This window comes from Strongyloides ratti, assembly GCF_001040885.1.
Source record: "Strongyloides ratti genome assembly S_ratti_ED321, chromosome : 2".
Taxonomy (NCBI): Eukaryota; Metazoa; Nematoda; class Chromadorea; order Rhabditida; family Strongyloididae; genus Strongyloides; species Strongyloides ratti.
In genome coordinates, this window is record NC_037308.1 from 15427811 (window position 1) to 15448479 (window position 20669).

The window sequence follows — 20669 nt, forward strand, 5'->3', positions numbered from 1 at the left end:
AAATATATTTATTAGACCTGTGAAACTCTTCCCGTTTTGGAACTATTATCACCATTATCTTCAGAATATGATAATGTAGAATCTTGTGATATTTGATAATTTGTATCTATATCATTATTTGGTGGTTGTGGTGCTTTATTTTTAGATGGATTAAAATATATTGAATTACTTGATTTTCTTGGTTTTAAATAATAATCTGAATATTGATGATCAAATCCTTCATTTGTATATGAACCTATTGACGAAGATCGTTTACCTAATAAATCATAATCTGGATCAAGAGATGTTGATAATGTATGTGAAGACATACAACTTTCTGGTCTAAAAGTACCACTCATTCTACTAATTGATCTTTTTATACTTGAATTTATTTCTTCATTTGTTGGTAATGGTTCTGGAAAATGTTGTTGTTTGTCTTTACGTAAACTTCTTAAAATTATTGGTTTACTACTTTTTTTTCCAATACTTTTGTTACTTTTATCAAATTTTGAAATATTTGATTCTTTTCTATCTTCTAATTTTATTGAATCAGACATTGAGTTAGTTCTTAAAGATACTAATGACATTTCAAATGCAGAATTAGTATGACCAAAATATTCATTGGTTGGAGGAAATGCTTGATCATCATTATATTCAGGTTTACATTTAAGATCTTCAAGTTTTGGTAATATAACTGAAAAAGAAGGTCGTTCAGTAACATTAAAAATAAGACATTCTTTAACAATATCATATACATCATCTGGACAATATTCAGGTTTATCAGGTAAACCACCACTATTTACATATGAAATAACTTCAAAATTTTTTCTTTTACCATAAGGTGTTTCTCCTAGTGTTAATATTTCCCATAAAAGAATTCCAAAACTCCATATATCACTTTTATTAGAAAAATAACCATCTTTTGCAGCTTCTGGTGCCAACCAACGTAATGGTAAAAAATCATCTCCAGATACTCTATAATATTCATTACTATAAACATCTCTTGCTAAACCAAAATCAGCAATTTTTGCTATTCTATTTTCAGGAAGTTTTGATGTTATAAGACAATTTCTTGCTGCAATATCTCTATGTACATGTCTATTCATTTCTAAATATGCTGCACCTCTACCAATATCAACCATTATTGAAATTAATTCTTTTAAAGATAATTTTGAAGATTCTTTTTGTGTTGGTCTAGAGTAACGTAAAAATTTTAATAAATCTCCACCTTCCATTAATTCTATAAGTAAAAAATTGCAATCAGATTCAAAACAAACACCTAATAATTTTACTATATTTCTATGATCAAAATTATTCATTAATATAGCTTCTTTTAAAAATTTAATTCTATCATCTTCTGAATATCCAGGTTTTAATGTTTTTATTGCTACTGATATTGTTTTACCACTATACATAGGTAAATTATATCCTTCACCTTGATATACTTCTCCAAATGATCCAGAACCTAAGAATTTAATATATTTTATATCATTTTTGCTAACTTTAGGTAAAGTATTAAGTTCATTTTTTAATTCTAATGGTAATTCAGACATTTTATGTGGAAATCGATTTAATTGTCCTATCATATCAAGTGAAATAGTTTTATTAATTTTTTGTTTTCTTATATCATTTTTAACTTTTTTTTTATATCCTATAAATAGAAATATTCCACAAAATATTAGTAATATTAAAAATATAAGAAGTAATATTAACCATAACATTGTTTTATTTTTTTCACCACCCTCTTTTAATAAATATTTTTCATCTAATTTACTATAAGCATATCCACCAAAACCTTCACTATTTGTTGCTCTAACTCTAAATTCCATTAATGTTGGATTTATTGGTATTTGACTTGATGTTGTAAATGGTCTCCACCATAATTTATCTGGTAATAAACCTCTTTCAGCAATTTCCCATTCAGATGATGAATTTTGTCTAAAGTCAACAGCATATGATGTTATTATAGCACCACCATCACTAACTGGTGACTGCCAACGTAATATCCATCCTTCTTGATCTTTAGTTGCTGTTACTGATTGTGGTGCTGTTGGTGTTCCTGGTTTAGTTTTTATTTGTTGTGCTGTTTGATAAAATATTTCATTATATGATTTATTTTTTTCTTGATATTCATATTCTCCTGTATATGTGGCAACAAGTCTATAGTCATATGTTGTTGCTGGTCGTAAATTTTCTAAAGTTATTGTAACACCATTTGTTCTACCAATATCAGAAAGAATAAATGTTACATTTGGTTGTGATATATAATTTGAGTCAACACCTGATTGTCGATATTCTACAGTTAATTTTGTTGGTTTATTTTCTGGTTCTAGTGAGGTAAAACGAAGAATAATATAATTTGAGGTAACATTATCAGGTTTTAATGTTCCAGGAATATCTTTTGTTCTTACATTAGATTCATTAGATATTGCTTCAGTATCATCAATAATTAATTGTGATTTAAGATGAGATTCATGAATAGCAGTAACCCAAAATTTATAATCTGTTGATGGTCTTAAACTTGTAACTTTTGCCTGACATGGATTACCAGTACAAATAATGACATCTGTTGGTAATTGAACAAAACCACCATTTACAAAATTTCTTGCACCAATACCTGATGGTGAAGTTAAAGATGAAGATTGTTGAGTAATTTTATATCTTATTTCTTCAATTGGAGCATTTAATGTTTGTGGTAATAACCAACATAATATAACTGTATCCGGAGAAACACTAAATGTATTAAAATTTTGTGGTGCTGATGGATAACCATAACCAGTTTTTATAAATTTTGCCTCTGATTGTAAAGATGGTGGAGAGTATCTATTTAACCATGTTACTGAAACTTCATAATCTGTATCTCTATCAAGAATTCCATTTTCTACATGAATAATATTTGATACACTTTGAATATGTTTAACTTTATCTGTATTTTTTCTTTTAAAATGTATTTCATATTGTGTTGGAGGAAATGATATACTACTACAACTTGAGGGAATTGTTGGTTCAATAATTTCAATTAATGCTCCACTTTTATCTTCATTTTTTAATGTAAATTTAATATTATTTGATGGTGGTAATGTAAAACAAGATCTATCTGGTGATGGTTGACTGGATTGTGATACAGCTAAAATTTGTTTTAATGGTGGATTAATAATAGATATTGGTGTTGATGTTGCTGTATTTCTATCATATACTAATAATTGAAATGGTGTTACAAAAACAAAAAATTTATCAGCAATTGAAAATGAACTAATTGATTTTATTCCTTTTTCACCAAATACACTCCAATCTATAGAAATATCTTTACATACTTTTGTTTTTGGTTCAATTGTTATCAAACCATTCCATGTTAAGGCATATATTAATGGTGATGAAGCTCTATTCCAAATGTATTCTGCCATCATTGATGTAATAGTTTGTGAAGAAAAACAATCTATTGATAAGGCAAGATTTTGTTCAGTTCCTTCTTTAAAATCTATTAAAAATAATGATCCATTTTTAGTTAATAAATATCCATGATATGTAAATGGATCAAATAATAATTGTTTTGCATCTTGTGATGCTGTTGATAAGGTAAACATTTTTTTAGGTGTTACAACAGAAAGTGAAGTAAAAAGTTCAAGTGATATTTGCATTATTTGATGATTAGCTACAATTAAAAGACGATTTGCAATCCAATCACTAGTTATAGCATCTATCTGACTAAATTCACCATTAATAGCAACTTTATGAAGTATTGATGTAATATCATTAAGATCTAACAAAACAATAAATAATTGATTATTGTCAGGTTCTCTTCTGATAGCATACAAATCATTTCCAACAAAATCCATTAATTGATAAGCAGGTTCAATTTGTCGTTTATTTTTATTATGTGATCCTATTTCACTTGTCCAATTGGTAAGAGCCATCAAATTACCAACTGAATCAATGGCAAATAATCTTACAAGTGGTTTTAATTCACTACTATCAATAGAAATAGGATTTGAAAATTTTCCATAAACTCCTTGTTCATTACTAGCAGCAACAGAACAAATAATTTTTCCAGATTTAGTTGCAATAGAAAATGTTCTAGATTTTCTTGCATTAATAGTTTCTATTTTTGATATACCACTTTCTAGATTAGTACAATTAACTTGGTATGCTAAAAGATCACCATTAGATTCTTCTGGTTCATCCCAAAATAAATCAACAATAGCTCTAGCTCCATCAACAGTTGTCTGTTGTGTAGCATATATTCGAAGACTATCAGGTGGTGAGGGTGGTTTGATAGGTGCAATTATTTTTGTTTTATTTGTAGTTGTTAATGTCCATGGAGTTATAACATCAATAATAACATCAAATTTTTGTTTAGAACTCCATTTATCTAAAATTTGTTGTGGAATATTAAATGTTGTATTTAAAGATATTTCTACATTTCTATCTCCAACAAATGAATCTCTAAATAATTGAATTTTATAAATGGCAAAATTTAATGGAAGTAAAGGTTGTGTTTTCCAGGATAATTCTGTTCTTTGATGACTTCCAAATTCAATTTCATCATTAAAATATACCTTATGATCACTTAAAATAGAATTTGGCATTTCAAGAGTTGTTAAATTAGTTAATTTTTGAAGTGGTAACAAAAAAATAACATCTTTTAGGGCAAAATTTATATTAATATTACTTAAATTTTTATCACACATTCCAACATTACCTAATTTTGTAAGAAAAATTAATTTTTGTTGAATCATAACAACTTGATTTATACTTGGAAAATTATTTGTTTCTGCCAAAAAATTTGACTTTTTATTTTCTTCATCAAAATTATATAATTGAACAATTCCATTTTTATTTTGTGTTAAATAAATAATTTCACCAGTATCATCATCAATAGAAACTCCTAATACTTCACCACATTCATCACTATAACATTGATATATTTGATAATCAAAAGTTGAAGTTAATCTATATACTGTAATAGAATAAGATGATGCAACAATAATTGATGCTTTCTTAGAAATTAAGGTAAGATGTGTTACAGTTATATAATCAAAAAATCTAAATGGTGAATAATTACTAAATGGTTTGTCAATTGATATAGTATTTTGTTTTGAAAAATAAATAGATTGTGTTGAATTTTCATAAGCAATAATTGCATTTGTATCTATAGGTATTTTAGGATAATAATTTACACTATTATTTATTTCTTCACCTAATATATTATTAATAGTTAAATTTTCATTATCACTTTTTTTCCACGAATATATAATAACTTTATCATCAATATTATTATCATTAGATTGATTAAATAATTGAAAAGCTGTATTTTGTGATGTAATATATTCTGAACATATATTTGTATTTCCTAAACAACATCTTACCGATGATTTATATTTAATATTAGGTTCAATATTAAAAATAACACTTGTCTCATTTGCAGAAATATTTTTTATTTCTTGTAATTGATTATTTTGTGATTGAAGTTTAACATCATAAAAAATATTTCTCCATCTTATATCATTATCTTGATATGGTAATGATTTTATTGGTAACCAGGTAACTTTTGCCTTAAAATTACTAATTATTAAACCAATTTTTCCTGGTGGTTGTAAAAATTGTGGTGGATTATAATTAGTTAGAAATGTAAAAGTAACAACTGGTCCAGGAAATAAATATTTATTTAAATGAATATTTTTCCCATTTAAATCACTCTCCTCACTATATAAACAATAATCCCATGGATGTGAATCACCACATGATGTTGATATCCAAAATAATCTACCATTTGATAAATGAAATTGTTTAATATCTTTATAAATATCATTTAATGTAACATCTTCTCTTATATTTTTCCATTTTTTTGTAACAATATCAATATACCATAAAATTCCATTTTTAGAAATTGTTATTAATCCAGTATCATTATTTAATTTTTCAATACCATAAAAAAATTTATTTTTTTTTCCTTTTTCATCAATTTTTTTTATTGAAAGAAATGAATAATCTCCAGTAATATTATATGGAAATAAAGATGTTGAAAAAATTTCACCAATATTATTAATAAAATATAAATCTCCATTTATATAATCAACAGAAAGTTTTTTTATTTCTTTTCCTATTTCAACAATAAATTTTGTTATATATTCTTTTTTACAACCATTAATTAAAGAACATCTAATTATTCCTGTATTTTCTTTTAATACATAAAAATAACCTTGAAATGGATCTATTGCTAAATCTATTATTTTAATTCCATCACTTTCTTTTAACTTTATCATTTGTTTATTAATAAGTGATGAAGGTAAAGGTATTGTTGTTGATAATCCATTACTTGAAGTGTCATTTTTTTCTTTTGACTCATCAATCTCTTTATCCATATTTATTTCAGTATTATATTTAAATATAGATCCATCCTCAAAACCAATCAAAAGATTATCTTTATCTAGATTAACAATAGTTGAAACTTTTGTTGTTTCTGGTGAGACAAAATTTAATAAAACTGGATCATTTAACATGATATAGTCATTTAAATCTTTTACTTTAAATAAATGAGTACCATTACTAAAAATAAGATAACTTTTTTTATCAATGCTATGATTTTGTTCATTTTTAATTGGTAAAATTGTTATATTTAAATTTAATTCTGGTGTTTGTAACTCTTTTTCTTTATCAATAACTTTTATAGTTACTTTACAACAATTATCTATTTCTAAATTATTAAAAAGTGTACATGAAGATGTTGTTATTTCTTCCATTAAAATAATGCCATCATTTTTTGTTAAAATTATTTTATACTCAGGATTTGGTATACGAAGAACTTCATAACAAATTAAATATTTATCTATACCAATTTGTAGTGATGAAATAATTTTAGGAGGTAAATAAATATATGGTTGAGTAGGAAGATGTCTTGTTAATGACCTTGAAACAATTGTAAAATTACGCCATGATAAGGCTAATCGAAATTGGACAGAAGCTGACTCCTCAAATGGAACATAAATTATAGTTGATCGTGATTGTTCTTTAAATGAATTTTCAGGAAATTGTGTCCATTTCCAGCCAGATGATAATGTTGATGATTTTGATTGACCATAATATTTAATTTTTCTTGAAGCTATATCTTGTAGGACTCCTGTATATTGTTCCTCAAACTCAAATTTAACCTTTATACCCTGAGTTTCATCAATAGTTGTTGTTAATGAGACATGATTAATCAATTCTTGAAGTGTATGTAGAAATGTATCAATGACATTTCGGCAACCTTGCCAACATGCTAAAGGTGATCCTGTTAATTCACATCTACTAGTACAATTACTTTCATTATTTTCTAAATCATTACATCCTTCTTGACATGAAAGTACATGACATGAATAATCACAATCTTTAAATAAATTTGGTTCCCAAGATAATTGATTATGTTTTAATGGTATAGCCTTAAATAAAAATAAAAAAATAAATAATAATATTAATTATTAATATATATATATATTATATATTATATATAATACAAAAAAATTATAATAACATACCAGATTTCTGTCAACACAAGCATCTTTACAGCTATTAAGTGTATTTGAAAAAATAGTAGAACTGATTAAATGACAAAAAAAAAGTAGAAATATAGATTCAGGTAAAAACATACGTATTTAGGTGTAGTTTAATTGTGTAACGTGTAAATATAATATATCTATATTACAATAAAAAGGTATAATGAAAAAAAAAATTAGTTAAATTAATGACCTTTAATGGAGAAAAGAAGATTGATTGTAAGTTTTATATCTTTATATTAAAAGAGAGAGAAAAGTTATTTGTGGTTATGAGATCAAGAATAAGAAATTAGCAGTCTTAAACTTATATATATATATATATATATATATATATATATATTATATAAATGTGAAGATATTTATCATTTTTGTCATAAGTTATGAAACAAAACTTTTAAGTATTTTTTTTTATTATTGATATGATAATTGTTTTTTTGTTAATGAAAAGTAAATAATGATAAATTAAATTAATATGTGTAACAAATATTGATAAAGGTAATGATTTTAAAGTTGTATGAAATTTTTTTTTTAATATTATTTATGGTAAAGTATAGAATGATTCAAATATAAAGATGATTATAATACATATTATATGTGATACATTTTTATATATATGTAGGTTATAGTGTATCATTTATACATGATATTGTTTTAAAAAAAAATATTTTTATGTTTGTTATTTTTTTATATTTTTTGTGCTTTCTTGAGTAATGCTAGTACTAATGAATCATAATAAAATGTAATTCAATAAAAGTTATTCTTTGGGAAAGGTTAATTTTTTAATTGTAATTTTTTAATGTTATATTAAATGATTTAAAAAAAAAACATATAAAGACATACAAATATTATTTAAAAAAGAAGATCAATTAATTTTTAATGGATTAATTTTTTTTAAATCAACATACTAAAAAAGTCTAATTTAAACAAACAATTTTTATTTAGAATAATAGTAATAATAATGGTATTTATCAACAGTAATATAACATTAACCACAGAATTAAAAGGAGGAGATATAAATTATATTTTAATTAACCATCCATTAAGAAAAAGATTTTTATACTAGTCCATAATAAAAGTTATATCACAACTAGATTAGGAGTTTGATTTTATTTTATTTTTTTTTATAAATAATATTTCATTTTTTTGATAATAAATTTTTCTATTTATATATTATAATAAAGTATATATAATTTTTTTTTCTTAAAAAAAAATCATTTTTATGTTGATAAAATTAATTTTTTTTTAACAATAATTTTTTTATATAGTTGTAAAATAATTTAAAAATATATATATATTTTAATTTAAAAAAATTTACTTATTTAAATATATAAACTTTTCAAGGATATATTTTATTTTTATGTATCCTTATTTATTTTAATTTGTCATATAAGATACATATTATATAAAATATTATTAAAAACATTTTTATATAAATTATCCTATATCTACATGTATTTTATTTGTAATAAAACTAGAGAAAATTATTTAATGAGAGAAAATATTTTAATCTTTTGATTTAGATTGCCCTTTTTGAATTGGCAATTATTATAAGGTATATATAAACTTTTAATATCACATTAAACGGTATGAAATTAGTATTATTTTATAAAAACATCATTTAAAAAGTAATATATAAAAGAAATATAAAAAGATATTAGTGTAATTTATATAATATAAATTCATCTACAAAATTTTATCTATATAAAACTATCTTTTGAGGTAATTTACTTTATGTTAACAATTTTAAAATATCTATTGTTTAAAAGTAAATTTATCATTATTATGTAAATGTAGATATATTATTTATTATAATAATTATTATTCACCTAAACATTGTGGAGTAATCTTTTCTATTTATGTAATATTTATACAAGTTCTTTTGTAAAAAGGTGATATATCTTTAAAAATATATTCTATTGTTATATTTTATAAAATATTTTTACTATAAACATAGTTATACAGTTTATTGAGTTATAATAAAAAGAAAATTAGTGAAAATATTTCATCTATTATTTTTCTTCATAAACTTTTATCTATCATTTTGTTTATTATATTTAATTATTATAAAATATTATATTTTTATAAATAAAAAAAAATATATTTTAGATTATGTAATATAAAAAATTTATTATATGTTATAATATTTTATTTATTTATTAAATAATTATAATTTTATTATTTATTGATATATATATATATATTTATTATAGGAAAAGTATAATTGTGATTTTTTAATATTTTTTATTTTATATTAAAAAGTTTTAATATGTCTGTAAGTAAGGAGAGACAAGAAATTATAGAAAAATTAATGAGAACACCATCATATTCTTCTACTGAAGAATATGGTAATATTAAAGAAAAAAAAGATAATGTAAAAAAACAACTTATTAAAAAAACATGGAATGATTTAAATAAATTTTTATTTGATAATTCTGGAGAAGTTTATCAAAAATTAAAAGGACTTGAACAGGAGATATGGGCAAAATTAATATTAATGGAAAAAGATTGTAGAATTATGAAAGCATACCTTCGTTTTCCAACAATAAATATTAACGGTGGTTTTGATGATTTTGATGGTTTACAGTAAGTGTTTATTTTATTTATTTTTTTTTTTTATTTTTGAAAGGATTAATTTACAAACAGGAAATATAAAAAATTAAAATAAAATTTATTTTTAGAGTTGGTTTAGCTAGATTTACATCGCATGATAATGACTCATCAACCTATATATCATCTGTGGATGGTTTATTATACCAGTTAAAAGGAGGATTAGACATTAAAATTGATGCTATTGGAAATATCTTTATGCGTAAAAACACTTCAGTTCGTATTGTTACTACAAGTATTTTTGATACTCATCAAACAGTTGAATTAGGAAAAGAATATTTAAAGGTATTTGATTTAAGAAAATTTAAAAAAAAATTATCAAAATTAATAAAAGATGGAGAGAAAGATGTTAGAATATTAGCTAAGTATACTTTTATTATGATAACTATTGGAACAGAAGAAATGTATAATAGTAATATTTTTGGATGTGACATCTGGCTTGCTCTTATTCATATTATTGCTGTTGAGATGATTGAAGTTATTCTAAAAGAGGAAGAAAAAGAATGTTGTCAAATAAGTACTGTAAATACAAATATTGGAAATTTTTGTAAAAATAAAGAAAGTGTACTAGAAAGAAATGGAGTTATTAAGGCAGCATTTATTAATAAAAATGAAAAGAAAATTGAAAATGATATTTTTATTGATAGAATAAAAGATGATGTCAATAATTTTAATATATTATCATCAGGTTTAAAATTAAAATCATACAATATTTTGTCAAGTCCTGATACAAATAATAATATAAATTTACAACAAAAATTCAATGATAATCGGTAGGTAAATATATTATAATAATATATTAAAATAATTTTATTTTTAGTGAATTGTTGTTTAGAAATCATCATATATCATCTTCAAAAATACCCATAATAACAACAGGTCTTCTACCACAAATAGAAAATTCTTTATCATCAACATCATCTGGAGTCTCTTCATCAGGTTCAGGAAAAATATTAACAACTAACATTAATTTTAAAGATACATCTAATGATACTCCACCTATACGTTTATGTAGATATAGACAACATTATGATGAAATAAAAGATTCAAATTTACTTTATCCATATAATAATTCTCAAATAAATAATGAAGTAAAAGTAAAAAATTCTGAACCAGGAGTATTAGTTAAATCAAAAAAATCAAGAATTAAAGATGATTGGATATGCCATCAACCAATTGTTTCTGATAAAAAAAATAAAATCCGTTCAAAAAGTGTATTTAATGAAAAAAAAAAATTTGAAAAAAATATACTTTTTGATAATGATTCATTAGCATTAAGTTATGATAAAGAAGATTCAACAAATTATTTAGCACCTTCAGAACCAATCAAAAGATTAGCCAAATGGAAAAGTGAAAAAAGTTTATTTTTTTAATATTTTATTACAATTATTAAATATAGTATGTAAATATTCTATATAGCAAAAAAAAACATATTCTAAATAAAAAAAAGAGGTAGAATTTATTTGTAAAAAAAAAGAAATATAAATGATAATATTATTATGAGAAAAATAAAGTTAATATTAATAATTTTACATTATCTTTTTTGATATATTTCTAGATCAACATAACATTTATATAAAATATAAAATAAAAAAGTTTACAGAGATTGAATTATTAATGTATATTTATATTTTAATAAAAGTATCCTATTATATTAAAAAAAAATTTTTTTTGTACAAAAAAATGTAAATAATTTGATGATAGTAATAAAGTCAATCAAATAAAAAGACACATTGACAAAATATTATTTCCTCGTTATAAAAAAAAAGTTTTTAGATTATTTAAAAATAAAGTAAAAAAGGAATCTTAATACAATGTAACATATTAATTGATGTATAATTAAGAGAATGCCCGTAAATTTACTTTAAATAACATTCTGTCAAGTGATTTACTCAAAATATTAATTTTTTTTTTTAAAATATGTCTATAAAACAAAATTTTTGGCTAGTATAATTGATAAATATTAAAAATTATAAACAAGTATGGGAAGTATACATAAAATTAGTTAAAATAAAAAACAATAGAATTATTTTGTAATGGTATAATATTAAAATACTGCTGGCAGTAGAGGTATTATTAATTGAGTAAATATTAAAAAAATATTATTATATTAATGGAAATAACCATTTGAGAAACTATTAACAATTGAATTTGTAGTAATACCTGGATTTGAAATTCTATTATCAAACATAAATGGTCCATTATTTGTAGGGAAAGATGATTGATGATTAGCAATTTGATTAAATATATTAGTTTGTGGTTGGGTAAAATAATGATTATTGGAAGAAAATGAGGTTGGTGATGTATGAGGACTTATTTGTGTTGAAGATGTTATAAAAGAATTTCCAATATCTAAACAAGTAGTAGGAGATGTTTGAATACCAATAGATACTTTATTTGAAGATTTTTTATTATCTTCAGTTACTTCATTAAAAATTTGATTATTTGAAAAAGCATTAAAAAAAATATTTAATATTGGATCATAAACTTCATTTCCAAACATTTTTAAAAATTGTACATTATCTTGAAACATATTTGATATTTTAGATAAAGAATTTAAAAGTCTTATAAAATCTCCATATCTTTTAGCTACAAATTTAGAACCTTTATGACCAAAATTTGTTTTTATACTATAATATAATGCATTTAAAACTTTTGAATGAAAAATTTTAAATCTAAAAATAGAATCTGAAGAAAAATGTACAGGAGCATTTTCAGCAATAACAACTCCTAACATAATAAAACTTTCTTCATGAGTTATTTCCATTTCATGAAGTGGTATTGCTATTTGTTGGATTGTTCTTTCAATTAAATCTTTTGTTAAAAGATGTGAATCAAGAAGATATTGTGGTACTTCAATTGGTATTACACTACCTTCACTTAAATATAAATTTTCAACAGTTCTTATTTTATTTTCATGTAAAAGTATTGCTGTTTTTGATGCAACATAAAAACTATTAAAAGCAGCAAAAGAGCTTTTAAGAAGAGATACTTTGTCTTTTGAATTTTTTAAAGAATTCATTGCAAAAATTGAATTAATCCAGTCAATTGCCAATACAACATTTCTTCTTAATGCTGAACTTAAATTAATTACTGAAGCTGTTCTTCCAAAACCAAAAGTTGTTTGAATTCTATAATCTTGTAATATATAAGGACAATTAAATAATTCAATTATATCTACATCAGGTTCTTTTTTAATAGTACTTGTTTGTGGTGAATAACTTTCTTTACCAGAAGATGTATTAATTTCAATATTTTTTAAAAATTCAATCATACAAGTGTCATCATAATTGTCATCTTGTTGTGTATTATCTGGAGATGACAATTCTGTATCATCTCCATTTTTTTTATTTCTTCTTTTTCTAGGATTTTTTTGTTTACCAATAATATCTCTGTCAGGGCGAATGGCATCAGGTTCCATACCAACTGCTAAACATCGTTGAAATCTACAAAAACGACAAGCATTTCGCTGATCTAAAATTAATAAAATATAATTAAACATCTCTTATTTAATTCCCAGTAATGGAAATAATTTTTGCAAAAATATTTTAAAATTAGGCATTTTAACTAATATTATTCCTTTAATTATATACTAAATAATTGGATGTTTGGAGGATATAATTATTTTATGTTGGGTGAAAGTAATTACTAAGGCATCAAAGTTTGGCCTTTGTTAGAAAGAATAATTTTTGCAAAAAATTTTATATTTTAATTAATAAATAACCAAAGATCTACCTTTATCAATATTGCATTTTTGGTTAAATCTGCAAGAATATCTTTGGTTGGATCTAATTGTTCTCCTAAAAAATCCTTTGCATCCATAACAAGCTATAACACCATAATGTTTACCAGCACTTTTATCACCACAAACCATACAATTATTTGATGAAATAGAATTATTATTATTATTACAATTAATTCTATTATTATTTGTAATATTACTATTTATTGAAGATAAACAAAGATCTGTTGTAGAAGAATGGAGATCTCTTAATTGAAGAAGTGTTTGTGATGAATGAACATGTTGATTAAAATAAACTCCTTCTGGAATTTGATGATGAATATTTGATATAGGAGAAACATCATTAGGTGAAATACTGCTAACAGAGGAGGATGAATTTGAGGAATCAAGAGAGGAACCTGTCCTTAATATAGGTAATGGTAGCATGTGTAATTGATTGGCAGTTATATTCATTCTATTTTTCTCTCTTAAAACCCAAATATTTGAATTATAAAATTCTATAAATGAATAGTTATAAAAAATTTTTTTTCTTTTAAATAGATACTTTTTTTCATAAAATAAATAAATAAAAGTAACGAAAAAAAAAAAAGAAGAGAGATAAAAATATTATCTAAAAACTCTAATAACAAAAAGGATTATAAAGAGGGAAGTAAGTTGATGATCAAAAATATTATATGTTCATTAATATTTAAATGATAAGAAAAATTCCCTTAGTTAATTTATTGAAATAATACACTATTAATATTATAAAAGTTTACCTCATAAATGTTCCAAGTTATCAGTCATTAAAAATTGTAAGATGATATCATTATTCACCTTATCATCAATTACATCAACATACCTCATATATTATTTTTAAATAGAAAAAAGAAATATTCTTCTTCTGTTGATCACCATTTTTTGATAGGTAGATATAGTTAAATGTTAATGATAAGAAATGAGGAAAAATTTTGAATAAAAAGTAAAAAAAAAACGAACGAGAACCCGAAAGTAATATACTTATATATATATGTATATGTTACATCCTTTGGCCCCTCGCATTCGTGCCATCCTCCGACTTTTCTAACAAGTAATATAATAGACTACATTGGTATCACATTTTTTAACTTATTTATCTATATGCAACACTGCTATTTTGTGTTGTTATTTTATATTTAATATTATAGGATTAAGAAATATTGAAAAGAGATAAGAAGAAGACATGTTACTTGTCAAAAACTTGATCATTTTCAATACAAAATATTTTTAAAAAATTTTTATGTAATCATTGATGTTGGTAATTATTTTAATAATAAAATAAAAAAAAGTGATTAAAAAAAAATTAGAAAGATTTATCAAGATAAAAAGAATATATCATTCATTCTTTTTTTTTTAAATATAATAAAAAAAAAATTATATAAATATTGATGTTTCTTATTAATATAATTATAATAATAATAAAAGATAAATGAAAAAATGGTAATAAGTTAGCGATGAAACAAGAAACATTAAAAATAAAATGTATTGCGCATAATATTTCATTTAGCAAGGCAACCATAATGATAGCCCTTCTTTTTATATACAATGAGAATGCTTCTTTATTTTTAAATTATTACGCATATATGGACAAGATTAATTATTATCCTTTATGATAAAAGATAATAGGTGATATTTAATGAAGATGAGGCAGAGAAATTACAAAAATTTTATATAATATTAAAAAAGACAAAATGTAGGCAAATTAATATAATTATAAATCAAAGTATAAGTTGGATGAAAAGAGTTTTAAAGATATAAATAATTAAGTTTTTGTTAATAATAAATAAATAATATTTATATAATAGTTATATAAATAATAAATAAAATTGGCAAAATTTAAGATATAGTACATAATTGATAAACAATAAAAAAAATTATACCAAATAATGTTTCTCATTTATTTTATTATATAATACTCTCCTCGCGTCCTATATTTAATTTAATGAAAAAAGAAAAAAATCAACTATATATTTTTCATTTAAAAATCAACCCTTTCGATTAAAATTACCGTCAAACACGCTTCAAAGAAACATTCAAAAACAGAGGAACGTTTTATATATATATATATATAAATATATATATATATATACATAAATAAATATTATATTAAACAACCTTTTTAAATTTTATATTATACTATTATATATACATATATATTTATATATACAATATACATCATTTTTGAATATATATGGAATGTTAAAAAAAACCCGCAAGTCTATAATAAAAGTGTCTCTTTAACATAATATCGGAAGAAGGAGAAAAAAAAAAAATCGTGCCCAGTTCTTCTTCAAAAAGCATAATAATAATTGAAAGTTTTCAGGCATTTAAATATATGTTTATGTTTCTTTTTATTTATATTAGATGTATAAGAATTTTTGTAATATAAAATATAAAAGTATATATATATATATATATATATATATATATGGAAAAAGAAAGCGAGTTTTTGCAACTCTCAGATACTTTTACTGAAATATTTTTTCTTTTCCATTTGTCTTCATTATATTATTTTAAATAGACATATATATATATATATACAAAATGCCTGCTTTTGGACCGTGGTCAATGTCCCTTTATCTTGAGGAAAAGAGTGAATAAAAGATATTAGAGAAATATCTCCATCAAATTGTATGTTCTATAATGATAAAATATTTTTACAAAGCTCCGTTCATGATAACAGAGAACGGAGGTTTTTTTTTCACTCAATTCCTCTATATTCATTTTTCTTTTTTGTCCTTCAACTTTATCCTTTATATTTCTTAGAAATTTAGTACAGATTATTATGTGTATTTTTACATATAAAATTATAAAAATATAAACATTGATATTTAAAATAGTAAAAAAAAAAAACTTCTCCTATGGGTAGTATAATTTAACTTTGTTTAACACACATTTATCTTTAAAATACTTTGTTACTTTTTATTTATTTATTTTTTTTTACCCATTAACTGTTTATATTTTTATCTTCAAAATGATAGTTTATTAAATTTTATAAGTATAATATTTTAACAATATGTAAATATTTTTTAAAAAGTAATAATTAAATTTAAAATTACAAATATTTAATATGATACTAACAAGGAAGTTATTAGTATGTTTTATACTAAAAATAAATATTATTATCCAGTAGAAAAAAAAGTCAAGTTATTACTTTTCTCTTGAGTTATATAAAAATAAACAATAGAAAATTGTAATTGTTAGTACACGGTAAGAAAAAAAAGAAAGTTAAATACCTTTTTATTACAAAAAAAAAAAATAATAACAATGATGATAATGAAAGAAGATATGGATGAATTATTTACAAAAAAAAAGAATAAAATAAAAATTTTTTAAATTATGATGATATATAAAATAATAATATATTATATTTGTTTGAAATACAAAAAAATCTTTTAAATGATAAAGCAACATGCTGCGTAAGAGTTATCAATTGTTAAAGAGAATAGAAAAGTAATCATGAAGAAAAATATGTGTAATTATACAAACTTTTCTAAAGTAAAAATAAATTTTTCTTATGGATATGTGTGAAATAGTTATATTTTATCAAAACTTTTACTGAAAGTAAGTATTACAGTATATTTAAAAGTAGTAAATGTATAAAATAAGGGATAAAATTAAGAAGAAATTGCCATGGTTAAGGATAACTTTTTTTTTTAAAGTTGATTAAAAAGAAAATGTAATAAAATATTAATTGGAATTATTAGAAAAAGGAAAAAGGGAAAACTAAGTAGGAAAAAGTAAGTAAGAAACCAACATACAAGGATTTAGTTTTATATTAAGATATAATATCAAAAAATTTGTATTTTCATTAAAATAGATTATAAAGAATTTTTAAAAGTTACTACAAAAAATATACATTAATAAAATTATCCATTAACATGTTGGATCATGAATAAAGAAAATGAAAAGAGGATGAATAAAGAACTTTTTTTTTTGATAAAATTCTATTAATAATAATAGAAAGCATGTAAGAAAATTAATTTGGTATTACCATATTTTGTCTTTTTCATTTTTCAACAAGATCGAAATTGACATTTTTATTTTAAAATATGACATATACATATATGAATAAATTAAATTTATTTATATATATTTGTATTTAATAAAGAAACAATAAAATGGATATATTTATTTTTAGCCACCTTAATCTACAAAACATTATTTTCACACAATTAACAAAATGTATGAAAGCTTGTAGTGAGATATAACTTTCATGTGAATGTTAAAAAGTTTAAAGAATAATTAATGATTTAAATTTTGTTAGCAGAAAAATAAAAATTTAATAAAAAAAAATATTTAGGTAAATACAAATATATTTTAAAAAAAAATGGCATTTATTATTAAATAATATATAATTACATCATTCTTAACATTTTTATATATTTAAATAAAATAGGATCATAAAATAAAATAATATTTAAAATTTTTTATTAATATAAAACTAGGGATATTTTATTTGATAAAGATTTAATAAAAAGATTAAAAAAATACTAACAAAAATGATTAATTAATTTTTTTTTATATTTTAAATTAAAATATTTTATATTTTAGTTTATAAAATTTAAGAAAGATTAAGTATATAATGTTTATAAATTTTATAATTTGTAACAATACAAATGTACGTAAATTAAATTATAAAGAATTTGAAAGATAAGTATAACTTTATTAAGATGGAATTAAAGAAAATATAAACAAAATTATCAATTTTACTTTTGATATACTACTAATGTGTTGCCAAAGAGTTAGAAGAAATAAAAGAGAATAGGTTCTTTAAGAAAAAGAATGGTGAAAATAATGTTTTACCATTCTTTTAAGTTTCTTTACGATTATATAAATAAATATGTAGATATGTATATATAATTAAAGATGGATTATATTTTATAATGGTAGTGATTAAGTGATGATAATAATAATAAGATTAATTCAAAAGTTAATAACAACATAAGTAAAATATAAAAATTTTTTTTAAAGATTATATATTATTTAATAAAAAAAAATTTATAAATTTTTATTGTGTTCATTTTTAAAAAATGACAAAAAAAAAGTTATTCAATAAAATTTAATATTTGTTATAACAAAAAAGAGATTTTAAATGCTTAAAAATTTTGAATTATAAATATGCTTGAAATTCACTTTTAAGTTGTATTTTTAAAACATTTATTATGACAATAAATTATTCATCTAGTATTACAGAAACATCTGTAAAATGTTTTTTGAAAACACTTTTTTATTGGAAAGGTAGTTTGTGGAAGTCAATTTACAAGGAATTAATTACTTGGTGTTTAATTTATGGTATAATAAGTATAGTTTCAAGACATGCTCTTAACAAGGAACAATTACTGTAAATTATATTAATATTTGTTTAAATTAATTTTTTTTTAAATTTTAGAATTTTTGATAGAATTTGTTATCTTTGTTATAATTTTAATTCATTTATACCATTGTCATTTATGTTAGGTTTTTATGTAACATTAACATTATCTAGATGGGATACAGTTACAAATAATCTTGCTTTTCCAGATACATCATGTATTTATTTAGCTGAATATGTTAGTGGATTAGATGAAAGATCAAAATTTATAAGAAGATCAATTGTAAGATATATGTCTACATCTCAAGTTCTTGTATATAGAGATATTTCAACAAAAGCAAGAAAAATGTTTCCTACAATTGATTCAATGGTAAAAAAAGGATATCTTACAGAAGAGGAATATCAAAAATTAATGATTGCATCAGAAAATACAATAGCTCCATGGTGGATAACAATGCAATGGGCAATTGATTTAATTATCAATGCTGAAAAAGAAAATAAATTAGCAAATGGGTATTTTGGTGTACAAGATTGTTTAAAGGTATTAATTGCATACAGGAATATGCTTCATAATTTACTTCTTCTTGATTGGTTTCCAATTCCATTAGCATATACACAAATAGTTTCATTAACAGTAAGAACATATTTTGCAATAGCAATTCTTGGAAGACAATATTTACACTCAGAACCATATCAAAATACAGCTTCAAAAACAATAGATTTATATTTTCCTATATTTTCAGTAATTCAATTTATGTTTTTTGTTGGATGGCTCAAAGTTGGAGAAGCTCTTGTTAATCCATTTGGAACAGATGACGATGATAGTCCAGTTGACTTTGTTTTAGGAAGAAATTTAAACGCTGGTTTAAATATAATTGATGAAGGTATTGACTATAGAGTTAAAATTATTGGTGATTGTTTTTATAAAAAACCTAATTTTGTTGGCAATGAAAATAAAATTAAAAAACAAAAAACTTCTTTTTTAATTCAATAAAGAATATGCGTGATAATAAATAAAGAATCCGGTCTAAGTATCTAACATTTTATTTATTTACAATTTGAAAAAAAATTTTTATACAAAATACTGTATAATAATATGTTGACGCCATAACCTTATTTGTTTAACTGATAAGTAATACAATATATCAAAAAATGTTTCAATATATTATACTAATATTATTTTAAGAAGATAAATGTCATAAAAAAAAGGAATTATTAAGTAGTTTATGACAATCTGTATTGAATATAATAAAATTATCAAGAAAAAAAATAATTTACTTTTAAAAAGTAGTTTTGTTTCTTTTTGATAAGCATATTTTAATTTAACATAAAATATGTTCTTATCATATTACATTTTTACAAGAATTTTGTGATTTTAAAATAAAATAATAAAAATATCCATTAATATTTTTTTTAAAAAAGTTTTAAAAATTTTTAAAAACTTAAATTATACTTTTTAATTATCTTTTTATCAGTT

General features: G+C 21.8%; 4 protein-coding genes across 4 annotated transcripts; 2 read left to right on the forward strand and 2 right to left on the reverse strand.

The window, feature by feature from the left end:
- Positions 1-11: 11 nt before the first annotated feature.
- SRAE_2000488900 (Tyrosine-protein kinase receptor) lies at positions 12-7604 on the reverse strand (the record flags this gene model as incomplete). Its single annotated transcript, XM_024643827.1, has 2 exons — positions 12-7397; positions 7494-7604. 2 exons carry the CDS (start codon positions 7602-7604, stop codon positions 12-14), a joined length of 7497 nt encoding a protein of 2498 aa, XP_024509455.1.
- A 2173-nt stretch (positions 7605-9777) lies between these two features.
- On the forward strand, positions 9778-11491 carry SRAE_2000489000 (SMAD domain, Dwarfin-type and SMAD/FHA domain and SMAD domain-like-containing protein; the record flags this gene model as incomplete). Its single annotated transcript, XM_024643828.1, has 3 exons — positions 9778-10094; positions 10190-10891; positions 10939-11491. The coding sequence occupies 3 exons, from the start codon at positions 9778-9780 to the stop codon at positions 11489-11491; spliced, it is 1572 nt and encodes a 523-aa protein (XP_024509456.1).
- Positions 11492-12228: 737 nt separating this feature from the next.
- SRAE_2000489100 (Protein ultraspiracle) lies at positions 12229-14313 on the reverse strand (the record flags this gene model as incomplete). Its single annotated transcript, XM_024643829.1, has 2 exons — positions 12229-13592; positions 13854-14313. 2 exons carry the CDS (start codon positions 14311-14313, stop codon positions 12229-12231), a joined length of 1824 nt encoding a protein of 607 aa, XP_024509457.1.
- A 4730-nt stretch (positions 14314-19043) lies between these two features.
- On the forward strand, positions 19044-20186 carry SRAE_2000489200 (Bestrophin/UPF0187 family-containing protein; the record flags this gene model as incomplete). Its single annotated transcript, XM_024643831.1, has 2 exons — positions 19044-19222; positions 19271-20186. The coding sequence occupies 2 exons, from the start codon at positions 19044-19046 to the stop codon at positions 20184-20186; spliced, it is 1095 nt and encodes a 364-aa protein (XP_024509458.1).
- Between the last annotated feature and the right edge of the window lie 483 nt (positions 20187-20669).